This window comes from Formica exsecta, unplaced genomic scaffold, assembly GCF_003651465.1.
Source record: "Formica exsecta isolate Colony F162 unplaced genomic scaffold, ASM365146v1 scaffold220, whole genome shotgun sequence".
NCBI classification, from domain to species: Eukaryota; Metazoa; Arthropoda; class Insecta; order Hymenoptera; family Formicidae; genus Formica; species Formica exsecta.
In genome coordinates, this window is record NW_021849498.1 from 47,454 (window position 1) to 60,169 (window position 12,716).

A 12,716-nucleotide genomic window follows, 5' to 3' on the forward strand; every position below is an offset into this window, starting at 1 on the left:
TGTGTGTGTGTGTATATGAAATCAATAAATTATTGATTATTAACACAATTAAAGAAACAAATATGTATTACGAATGCTCCCATTCTGTTTGCCGTAAGAAAAGGTAAATAAATATACAGAATATTTGTTGTAAATGTATGTGTATATATCTATAAAAATGTTTGGAAAATAGATACTCTATATATACACATCTAATAATAAATATATATCTAATGAGACAAAAAATGAAGATAGATTAAATGTACTTTAACAATGGATTAAAAAACTGTAATGTATATAGACGTTTTCCTAAATATGCCTCTTATGTAAAGTAAAGACATTACTTATATAAAGTAAAGCCTCATTCTGCAAAAAGCTCGCGAGAAATACATTTTCAAATACACTTGACTACGTTATTTTGCACTACATAATCTGTACGCAATAAATTTTGACAACATAAATAAGCCAATTATGGTTTACACATACACGAAACTAATAATATATAATCGAACTTAATAATACAAAAAAGACCATAACAGTTTTTTATATTACATAGGAAATCAATATGTGAAATGTAAATAATACCTTCGTATACGACTTGCATTTCGCCTTACAGTGTATCAACTTCCATATCACTTACCAATGATACCATTGTATAATTCATACGAATTATTAATAAGGGAAGGAATTCTACTCCTCTTGATTCTTATTGTTATTAGTTGGTTGTATCGCTCCTTGTACGTTTGACACACCAATGTTACTTGTAGTAGGTATCACCTGTAAATTCAAATAATGTATCATTTTCAATTGTCAGTGCACACAAATAAAGCATAAAGTATATAGCAACGTATATATACTTCAATTATATCATCGTTTGTTTTTCCGCCTGCATTGTTATTCGATAGAGTGTTTTGATATGTAAATGGGTTTGGTACTAGATCTACCATCTTCGCCATGTTTGGTTGTGCGGATTTGTTCGCGTTTACATAATTTCCCGATTGCCCCGACGATGTGAGCAATTGATTCAATTGTGAGACTTGTTGCTACACAAAACACACAGAAATAATAAATATATTTAAATTTATATTATATATTATAAAAGAGTTTGCTGTTACTCGCAGTATGTGGTACGATCATCGGCCTTTGTTGAAAATTCTATAAAATATCGTGCGTTATAAAAATTTATACATTTTTTATATTATTGTAAAATATACTTGGGATTATTTAAAAACGCATAAGGGAAAAAGAGAAAGATTATATAACGGCCGTTTTCTCAAGATTAGCTTACTAAATATCATCTTTCTCTTCCTCCCTCTCCCTCCCACCCTCCCTCTCTCTCCATCTCTCTCTCTCAATGTTATTAATAATAATAATAACACGTTGACTGCCATGTAGCCCCAAGTTAAAACATGTAAAATTCGCGTAGCAGTCAACATATAAATAGAAATAGTATAAAGTAGACCAATACCGATGTAGTTGCTGGATTTCTCATAGGTTGGTTAGAGTATAATGTAGCTTGTTTTTCCCAATAATTATACATTTCCAATAGGGCTCGATTTGTCATTATTTTTTGTTGTTCCGGCGTTGAATTGGGGTACTACACAAATCCATAATTATAAATAATTCACTTAAACAATTCTTTTATGAAGGCTAGCATAGTTTAGTGTTTTTAATTGTATTCTTAAAAGGTAATTGTATTATTGCAAGGTAATTGTATTATTGTAAAGATATTGCATTAATTGTATGCTTACATCTTTACGAATAAGCTGTTGGAGATTTTCATACTCCACTTGGATAGACATATCTTGAGGCATTAAACCAGTCTGTCCAGTGTTCATCATCATATTATACTGCTGCAGTAACATGTTATTTTGATAAGCCATATTCAACATCGGATTCATCGGCGGTTTTCCCTTCTTCTCCTCTTCATATTCTAACCAAGCCTGTTTGCGTTCTTCCTCGTCCAATTCCTCCTCGGCCTGTTAAAAATGCAATTTATTATTGATAAAATATAAATACGTTTTTTCTTTCTGATGAAAAAAATATTACTCACCTTGTTTTCTAATAAAGAATCGTGTTCGTGATAATTTTCCACGACATCCTTATATTTCAGGAATATTTCTGCTAATAGTCTATCCTTAGGTAAATTTAATGTAGGTTTCTCCGCATCGCTATACCCTTCGAAACTATACAACTCGTTTAGATTATGATTGCTATAATGACGTTCGATCTGTTGCTCGTCCACAACTCGACACGAGAGCGATAATTTAGTGACTTGACGATTGTAAATCTTCTCTTCCATTGTTCCCGCCGCCAGGAATCGATATACATAACACGGCTTCTTTTGCCCGAATCTGAAAATCATCAGAAACGATTAATTTGATGAATAATGATTGATAACTTTATATGTAATGTCTTCATTCTAATTTCCTCCCAACATTTCGTCGCCAGAGCATATCCTTTTTCTTTTCCTCTGATCTTTTCTAAAACCTCTACGCCCTTCTTCCCATTATCCGCTTCATTTATTCTGTAATTTCTCTGATGAAATAACCCAGCGTCCGACATACACTTTAAATATCTCTTTTGTAGTCTTTCTATCCTCTCCCTCCATACCCATAATTCCACCTCATAATCCACTTCTCTTTACTTTTTCCCTTACCTGACTTCTTTTTTCATTTCCCTATCCTCACCCTATTACTCATCTCTCTCATAATATCCCCATAGCCCATTTCCTAATCAGTTCTTCCCTCACTCCCTTATCTCTCATTGATTCTATCAATTTGGACGTATCCATCGAATTAAACGCGGCTCTCAGATCCACAAAAAATAATACTATTATTGATTTGATGGATGATGGTAAAATCAAATAACGAAAAGTGCCGAAAGAAGTATATACCTGTATATCCGAAATATGCTTTGCACGTCGTGAGAGGGATTCCAACTGGCGTCGAATATAATCACTCTGTTAGCCGCGGTTAAGTTTATTCCCAATCCTCCGGCACGCGTGGATATAAGGAACAATCTCGCCCTCGTATTAGAGGGTTTGTTAAATATTTTACACCACATATTTCTGTTTTCGGCTGATGTCTGACCGTCAAGCCGAAAGTAATCAAGACCTAAGGACCAACTTCCGGTATGATTATCCAATGTATCCAAGGATGTATCGTTCTGAGTCTGATCGTCTATTTTTCGAAGAAATTCCTCGATTAAAGTGAGAGAGTATAGAGATTGCGAGAACAAAAGCCTATCGAGAAAACAATGTAACATATAATAATGATGCATAATCGTTATTTGTATAATTGTTTGATGTAAAATACGTACACTTTATCACCAATCTGTTCACATTCATTTAGAATTCCAAAAAAAAGTAATAGTTTAGCAGATACTCTCATGTCTTCGAAATGCTCAGGCTGCACAAACTGCGACCACCATTCTGCCTCTCGACTCTCTTCTTTAACCTCTTCTTCCGATTCCTCTTCTAAAATTTGATTTATTTAATATTTTTATTCTTTTAATTATTATCTCAATACGCATATTGTGTATATTCTCATTCATTTTTAATAATTTAATTTTTTTATTAATTTATATGATTTATTATATCAACATTATAAATTATGTAAAACACTGTTCTCAAATACATCATTGTAAAAACTTACCACCAGGATTATTTCTTGTTCTACGCTTGGAAATATTTGTATTCTCTTTTGCATCATCGATAGCTTCAACATCACTGTCACTGCTCGAACTGCTGCTGTTGTTCTGTTCTGAGTCGCTACTATCGTTAATAAAATCTTTCAATGAACCTTCCGACTCGCTCAAAAGTTCTTTCTTCTCATTTGCTTTTTCTATCTTCTCTGCGTTCAAACGCAAAACTAGGGAATGCGTCCAGATCCTTTGTAACGCTTGAAAATCTGCAAAAAGAGTTCCTCCTGCACCAGAGGAGCGTCTACAGAAAGAAGGATATGAGATAATATATACATGTATCGTTTAATTGGAAAGTAATTACAATTATTTCAAGTCACATATAAAATAGAAGAAAACATGATAAAAATATAAGATCCAAGCAATCCATACCTCGCAAGATTCTCCAAGTAATATTGGTACATTTTAATTTGCGTGTCTGTTAATCTGACAAAAATAACATACTCCTGTTTAGGCGGTAGGAACGGTGTAAGCACGGAATAATCAAACCTCTGTACACTACCCTCTAACATTTTGTGCAACACGTGCGCTCGCTTTTTCATTAATTTAACATCATAAGCGGTAGAATCGTCAAATTGACCGTTCGTTATCGGATTTACGAATCTATTCAAAAATTCTTTCTTTGTACCTAACAGATTTGGTTTAACAAATTGTACCATGCAATGATCTGCAAAATTGTAAATTTCAAATACACATGATATATTTGTGTTTATTGAAAAAATATATGGTTATAAAGATCCTTTATAAAGTACTCACATTCTATTAAATTATTTTGCAGTGGTGTCCCTGTAAGTACTATGCGTCTCATAGTTCTCACCCTTCTCATACATTTACTTAAAGCAGTATCCTCCTTCTTTAATAAATGGCCTTCATCGCAGACAACGAGATCCGCGCCTGGATCGACCAGACATTCCTCTATCACTTCCTTCATACCCTTTCGGATATTTTTATTAGCGCCCGTAAGATTACGAAACATTTCATAACCGATAATCATCACACCGCCGGTCTTTTGCCATCTCTGTAGCTGTTGCTTTCTTTCAAAATTTTTTTTATATCTGAAAGTGTTGTTTGGTTTTTTTTTTACTTTTAATAAAGTATCTGTCATGAAAAATTCACAGATCGCACATTATATCGTGACATTTTCTTTGGCGAGAAAAAAGCTTTAGATAGAAAAATAATTTTAATTAACACAAGTATCATTTAAATTCGTACTCACTTTGTCAATTCATATACTTCGATATCATCCAGATCATTCAACCACGTTCTGTACTCATTTAACCAATTGAGCACTGTGCTTAGCGGACAAACTATCAGTACCGTCTTAACACCTGTCGCCTCGTGAGACAAAAGTGTGTGCGTCAGAGCGATTACCTGCAGTGTCTTACCCAGACCCATGCAATGCGCGATTATACATCCGGATCCGGATGTAGTCTTTACTCTTTCTAGGGATTCAAAACAAGCGTCCCACATAAATTTGATACCCTGCGCTTGATGCGGTTTTAGACGCTTCACTAATTCCTCGTGCACGCTAACGAGCTCCTTTTTCGTCTCCGTATCGAAGTCCAAAACAAGCTTTTCAACTTTCTCCTCTCCAGCAAGTCTCATCTCATACATTTCATTGTACTACAACAAAAGGTAACATTATGTGTAGAGAGAAAATATATAATAATGATAAATAAAAATTGATAACGTCAGTTGAAAACGTAAGAATTTACCACAGCTTGACGTTCAGCAATACGTTTAAGCCTTTCCTCTTCTTCCTTAGCAGCTAATTTTGTATCCTCCGCTACTTGTTTATCTTTTAGAACTTTTCGTATATTTTTTCGACCATTTTTGCCAGGTGTGGATTCTTGCGAATTATTTATTTCTGTGACACTGCTATCACTGTCGGATGCTACTTTCTTGATTCGCTTACGTTTTGGTTTTGGCCTGTAAATTACATAATATCATTAATTCAAAGATACAGAACTAAGGATATATAGAGAGAAACAGTGTGTATATAAATTTACTTCTCTGTAAGCGAAGAATCCGTGCCTGACGAAATGCTCTCGCCGCGTTTGCGTCTCTTCCGTTTTAGTTTTTCCTTTTCTTTTCCCGTGTCATCCCAATCGTTTGAATTTTCTTTGGCACTCGAAGAATTGTCAGAATCTATACTACCGTCCGTTATTATGACATCCGAATCGGAATCTATAATTCTTCGCCTGGTCTTCTTTTTCTTATGTATCCGCTTTTCTTCATCATCGGAATCGCTACTGCAAAAAATTAAAATAAAATATTTTTTTTTTTTCGTTTATCTACAGTGTCTGTAGGATAACATAATAAAATGCTTACTTATTCCCTTCCGACTTTTTCATTTTTTCTTGTTTCTTATCCCATTTTTGTTTTTCAGCATCAGAATCAGTATCTGATAATCTCATTGTCAGTAACTTATTTCGCCTCCAATTGCTTTTGTTATTTTTCTCTTTCTTGTCCTAAAATATTTTTGAGTGAGATTAGTACCTTTTTCAATTGATCTTATTGTATATAACAGATTTGCAATATAATAAACGATATAATTAAAAAGCACCACTTCCCTTTTAATAGTTAGTGATTTTTAATTTTTTATATCTTTTTTTATTAAATCATAAAAAAATGTCTTACATCATCTTGCTTTAAACTTTTCTCTTCAGATTTCTTATTGTGCTTCTTTTTCTTTTCTTCTGTCTTTTCATTTTTATCATCACTATTTATATCATCATTGCTGTCCAGTGGTACTACTTCTTTTTCTAGATTTAAATAACACAATATAAAATATTTGGAATAAACTATATGATCATACAAATAATTATCATATACAAAACAAAGAAATATTAGATTACTTTTTTAACGTGTTAAAAAATTCAAATTGATAAAAATTAGTAAATGTCGATAAAGTGCTGTAAAAATGCTTTTATACAAGAACATTAAATTTATGAAATCTAAATAAAGCAATCATTAAGATTAATAAAAGCTAAAAAACAAAATCTTGATTATAGATAAGTAAATCTAATGCTGTTTATGTTTCTTAATTTCGAGGAAAATCGATAAATTTACGAATCGCGGACATTTAAATTTTAAATATCATTTAAAATTTAATAGACATTTCTTGGTATGAATTAAAAAACATGCACTAATAACGAATTACTTACCATTTGAATCAGAGGAATTTAATAGATTCTCTTTTGCGATTCTATTTGCTTCCGATATTAAAGCTTCATTAGATATAGGTACAGTTTCTACTTTTTCTATTCGATGAACTGATTCGTCGGAACTAGAATCCATTTCTGCAGTTACCGAAACATCGCCATTTTCTATTTTTTTTAAATAATCCATTAAAGATTCTTCTTTGATTGTTTGTTTTCCTTTTCGTTTATTTAAGCCTTTCGAATTTTTTGAAGACATATCATCATCCATCGACGAATCGGAATCTTTCTTTGTGTTTTTCGTGCGTTTTTTTTCGAGATTATCCAGATTAACAAGACTGTAAAGGACAATGGAAATAAGGATAATAATTAACTAATATGATAAATTTTGCTACAAAATATTTATTGTGTAAATAGCTTTGTCTCGCTCAAGGAATATTAAGTTTACAATAAAAATATACAAAAAATTTATGAGAAAGGCTCCAAATACTAATTATGTTATTAAGATCATATGTAAATTTATAAATAAATTCATAATTTGCAGTAGAATTAAACAATTTTTAATGTTAAATTAAAGAATTTTCAATTTAAGAGAAGAGACTGTCTATTAAGTGTCTAGATTTGTACAAAAGTGTATAACGAATAATCACAAGAACTATATAATTAATGACTAAATGACATACTTTGCTACAAGAACTTCTCCTAGATTTTTGTAGATTTTGAGAAAAATCGAATTTAAATGTCATCATTACGTTTGTGCTCACAAAATTGAACGTATAATTATTATACCGTTCTTTGTTTTTATCCTAAATTTTAATAGAAAACTACATTTTATACACTCTTATATGCATCTTGCACAAGTTTCATATAGTAAATCTTCTCTAGCTGGAAAATGCTATATTGAATTTGAAAAATCGCACACTGCATTGTCCTGCATTATGTAACAAAAATATTACACTGGTATATCTTGTAAATCATATCTTATAGTGACAAAGATAATGCTAATAAAATCATCACATATTTGTGTGTGGAGAGTATTAATCATCTAATATATTCTTCTAATTTATTGTTATAACATACCCGTATAATCTATAATTTTTATCACACACATGATGATGTATATATGTATGTGTATATATGTATGTATATATGTATGTGTGTGTATATACATATATATATATATATGTATATATATTTATATTATTATAAAAATATTTTTATGTGACAAAAACAATTAATAACAAGTATAATCAAGATTAATAATAAAAATAATAATATCTCTCATGTACACACATATTCACATACAGAATTTAACTCTACTACTTCAAGACAAATATGTTCTGAATAAGTGCGTAGATAATTACATCATATTTAAAATTCTTCAATAAAACAGCAGTTAATTATTTCAAGTGATGCAAGACAATAAGCAGAGGTTTTAGAGAAAGATCCCGATACCTTTTGAGTTTCTTTTGTTCCAGATATTCTCTTGACTTTTGTAACGCATGAGAATAACGTCTAAGATTTTTTCTGCTCAATCGCTTTAAACGAACTTCGCAAAGCATTCTCAATTTCTTATCGTTCCAATGGTGATGACTTTTGCTGAGTTTAAGTCTTTTCCTTTTCATTCTAGAGACTATTGAGTCCCCATCACTCTCGAGTTCGTGATTACGTTTAGAATTATTTAAGTCCTTTGAGAGGCGACTCAAAACTTCTATATTGGATACAGTTGGCTCGGAACTGGAACTTTCAGTGTTAGAAGATGCTAAAAGAGCCTGTTTCGATTTGGCATTCTCTCTGGAAGAATTTGATTCGGTTTTCTTGTTTTCATTCTCTCCAGAATCTGACGATGATAAAATTGTAGACTCGTCCGAATTTGATTCTAAGAGAGCTTTCTTGGCAGCTTCTTCTGCCTTGGCATCATCATTCAAAGAACCGGTTTCTTCGGGAGACTTCTCATCTGTTTGTTGATTGCCACTCTTGTTCTCGACTTCAGCCTTAGCTTCAACGTTAGTATTAATCTTTTTTAGAAATGACGATAATATCAATGTGCTGGTGCTATTGACGTCAACATCATTGTCTTCCGCTTCGTTATCCTTTCCGGTTCGATCATCATCTGTGATTAAGCCTTCAATTGATTTAGTAGCTACATTTACAACGTCTAATATGTTATCCAAATCAGAATCTGATTCTAGGAGAGATTTCTTCGCGAGTGCTTCAGCATCATCGAGAGATTCAATATCGTCGGTGTTAGTTTTTCCGGATATATCGAGTTCTTCCACATTATCATGAATTTTCTCGCTAGTTGCAGATACAGATGCCAATTTCTTTTGATTATCCTGATCCAATAAATTCTCCTCTTCATTATCATGAAATGAAAGAGATGTCCTATCGTTTTCGCTTAAAACTCTATCTTGCAAAGAATTATCCAATGGTTTAATTTTGGATGAAGATTTTGGATCATCACAATTCGTTTCTACAGCCGTTTCTTGTGTTTCAGTTTCATTCTCTTCAGCAGCCTTGGGAATATCATGATAAGATGCATCAAACAGATCCATCGATTCATTGATTATATCCTTTGTGTTCGCAGAATCGTCTTGCCCGATATTTTGTGACATCATCTTTCGATTGCCATTTCTCAAAGGAGAATCTTCAATCTCAATTTCGTTACCAGGAACGTCAGTATCTGATTTAGCCTGTTTATCGTTAGAATCAGTATCTTTATCTGTTAATGATGTCTCATTATTGGTAATTTCTGAAAATAGTTGCTTTTTAATCGGCCGTTCTGCGCTTCTTTTCTTTTTCTCTGTTGATGCGCTTAGCACTGGGGAACTGGACAAATTATTTTGCAAATCCATATTTTTATCCGCATTATCTTCATCCCTTGACGAATCTATCAACTCTTTATCTCCATCGCTTTTATTGTCATTAACATTTACATTATTTTCTGTATTTGATGTATCTTCTTTGTCCTGAATTATCTGTATCTTCTGTAATGTTCTCGATTCGTCCCCTGAAAATATTTCACTGTCGCACTCGGATACATTCTTACTTCCATCTTGTTCGTTTCCGGAGTTGCAAATCTTGTTCTGGCTCGTTGCACGTTTTTCATATATGTTAGTTTCTTCTGAAGATTGTTCATCGTCGTTAACTTCTTTGGGTAATCTCCTGATAACTGAACTTTTTCTATTCTTAGAACTTTTAGACTGATAGAATGTCGTTAAATTCTTCTGTACTTTTTGCAAACTCGGCCACAATTTATTAATTTTCTCTATCATTCTCAGCATAAACTCCTCTTCATCCTTTTTGCCATATAATTGCTCCACAGAGTTTATATACTTTTGAAAATTTGAGACTATTCCTTTACAGTCACTTACAAATTCTTTCGCATTATCAAGGTTCATATCTGATTGGTCATTAATATTTTCTTTGCTTTCAAATGCAGAATTTTCTTCAATAGGGGACTTAGTATAATCTATTTCTAAATCTGCCAATCGTCTCATAGAGTATTTATTGTGATTCACCTTTTGAAGTTTTATCTTCTGAAATTCTTTGCTGGAACTGGCATCTGATTCATCTTCCTGAATATTGGAAAGATGCTTCTTTGATGACATGTCGTATTTTTTTTTTTTTCGCTTCTTTTCCTCGTTATTATTATGTGACATAATGCGGTTTGTGGAAAGCCTTTTGCTGTTCTGTTTTTTATACCTTATATCTTCATCTTCAGATTCACTAGCTGAATCCTGATGCTTTTTCGCCTTGTTCTTAGTCGATTTTGCATCAGAAGAATTAGCATCCTTCTTTCTACCTTGTTGTGTAGTATTCTTCGAAAGATTCTCAGATATATTTGACGCTCTATTTGTGGAAATATCCTTGTCACTTTCGCTATCAGAAAAATATATAGAATTATAGCTATTATTTATTATCTTTTCAGTCCTGATAGATTTACTTGTACGTTTTTGTTTAATTGTTTTACTGGACGATATATCAATAGAACTATTATCCGAATCGCTAGAGATTTTATTTTTTGATATTCGTCTATTTTGTATGGATTTAGTTTTTTGTTCTCTATTGCTTTTTCTTTGTTTATCTTGTTTATAGGATGTTAAACTTGCGCTTGTATTAAACAAACTTTCGTTTCCAGACGAATCTGTTAGATTCACTTGCACTATCTCTTTTTGCCGATTGAGATCTGCATTTTGTTTCAGATGATGTTGATTGTCTATTCTCTGCCTGGATCTCACTGTTACAAATGTCTTATCATCAGAAGAACTACCACTCTCCTCACTATCACATAACATTCGCATACTCTTCTGAACTTCTTTGGCTCTTTTTAATCTTTGTATATGAGATGGTAACGTACGTCTTTCAATCTTGTTGGTGTTTCTCCTGTTACCCTTTCTGAAACAGAAGATCCATTCCATATGTACATATCTTCTCTTTTCCTGTGGACATGGTAGAGTATCATGTACACATGCATGTCCCCCATTCTTCTTTAAGTTGTTTATTGCCAAACTTTTAGTATCTGTCAGCCAGTCCTGTAGCTAGAAACGCGATAGATTTTACTTTGCTCTTCTTTTCTTTTTATGTTGCTCTAACATTATTTTCTTAACAGTCTTCTTCTAGTAAATTATATTATAACAGAACGGACTAACAGCATTAATCATACAACATATTTAATTACAAAACATGCTTCATTAAACATTACTAGAACATGCAATTTAATCTATATAAAAATTATTAAATTATTGTCTATTGATTATATAAAGCTTTGACATCTATTTTAATTTCCTAATGGAAACAACATATAAACAATAACAATGTAACAATCAAGCTAGTAATATATACATATATGTATATACACAGGACGTCTGAAAAATAGGATGACTAGAAACTTTTTCATATACTTTGACAAGAAAGTTTTCGAAAAATTATGTCATAAAAGTATTTATATAATTCATAATAATAGTTATAATATTTTTATTCTTAATAATAGTTTTTCAAGGTTGGCTTCCAAAATTTTTTCCTTGGATAGAGTAGTGTTTGATTGACCGATATATTAGTGTTTGATTGACCGATATGATAGTGTTTCAATCATAACAAAAGAAACAAAAATTTCTTTGTTCTGATTGTTCAATCAAACGTTATATATGTACAAAGAGAGAACAGAAGATATCAAAAAACTAAATCCATACAAGATAAACGAATTTCAAAATGGAAAAATGAAATCTCTAGAGATTCGGATAATAATTCTATTGATTTATCGTCCAATAAAACAACTAAAACAAAACGTACATAAACTAATATCAGGACTGATATATAAACATATGTGTGTCACTTTCAATAATTTAATTTTCAAATGGCACATTTGATTTATTTATATTTAAAATCAGCTTCTTCCCCCTCCTAATATCTTAAAATGTGACTACAAATTCATTTCCACTTGCTTCTAAGAAAAGTTTACGGGAAAGAGATGTAACATATAATGCCAATGTTAATCTTTTGAAAAAAAAAAGGAATTGGAATTATTTATCATTTTCTAGTGCTATTTGAAAATTAAGAAATATATAAATATCTATCTAATGAAAAAATGTACCCTTATGATTACTGTAAGTTTCACAAGCAACAATTATATGCCTTAATTATACTTACTTAAAAGTGTCCATTACAGCAGCGCATACTGCTCTAAGGTTCCAGATCGGTTTAGGATTACATATGAAACATTTCCATTCCTTCTCTTCGGCATTCAATAGTGACATTGTTGCATTTCTTTTTATGCATTTCTAAAAATAGGAAATGATTAACAAAAATTTTTATATTTGTATGTGTATGTATATGCAAGCAATAATTAATATATACATGTATAATTAATATATA

General features: G+C 31.7%; 2 protein-coding genes and 1 long non-coding RNA gene across 3 annotated transcripts in view; 1 reads left to right on the forward strand and 2 right to left on the reverse strand.

The window, feature by feature from the left end:
• Positions 1-107, forward strand: part of LOC115235396 (iduronate 2-sulfatase) — a 5,158-nt gene extending 5,051 nt beyond the window's left edge. The window contains exon 10 of the mRNA XM_029807171.1: positions 99-107. Coding sequence (XP_029663031.1) covers positions 99-107 — 9 coding nt within the window. The remainder of the gene's footprint in view (positions 1-98) is intronic.
• A 20-nt stretch (positions 108-127) lies between these two features.
• Positions 128-1,059, reverse strand: LOC115235393. The gene is made up of 2 exons (XR_003884021.1): positions 837-1,059; positions 128-756 (listed from the first exon to the last, which is right to left on the reverse strand). It is a non-coding gene; the product is annotated as an uncharacterized LOC115235393 (long non-coding RNA).
• A 6-nt stretch (positions 1,060-1,065) lies between these two features.
• The window catches only part of LOC115235397 (transcriptional regulator ATRX homolog), a 13,934-nt gene continuing 2,283 nt past the window's right edge, over positions 1,066-12,716 (reverse strand). Inside the window, exons 5-21 of the mRNA XM_029807172.1 lie at positions 12,492-12,622; positions 8,298-10,724; positions 6,849-7,180; positions 6,322-6,446; positions 6,013-6,152; positions 5,691-5,933; positions 5,397-5,610; positions 4,898-5,304; positions 4,438-4,736; positions 4,054-4,348; positions 3,636-3,925; positions 3,301-3,457; positions 2,876-3,223; positions 2,033-2,333; positions 1,731-1,958; positions 1,448-1,576; positions 1,066-1,134 (exon numbers count right to left, since the gene is read on the reverse strand). Coding sequence (XP_029663032.1) covers positions 1,066-1,134; positions 1,448-1,576; positions 1,731-1,958; positions 2,033-2,333; positions 2,876-3,223; positions 3,301-3,457; positions 3,636-3,925; positions 4,054-4,348; positions 4,438-4,736; positions 4,898-5,304; positions 5,397-5,610; positions 5,691-5,933; positions 6,013-6,152; positions 6,322-6,446; positions 6,849-7,180; positions 8,298-10,724; positions 12,492-12,622 — 6,135 coding nt within the window. The remainder of the gene's footprint in view (positions 1,135-1,447; positions 1,577-1,730; positions 1,959-2,032; positions 2,334-2,875; positions 3,224-3,300; positions 3,458-3,635; positions 3,926-4,053; positions 4,349-4,437; positions 4,737-4,897; positions 5,305-5,396; positions 5,611-5,690; positions 5,934-6,012; positions 6,153-6,321; positions 6,447-6,848; positions 7,181-8,297; positions 10,725-12,491; positions 12,623-12,716) is intronic.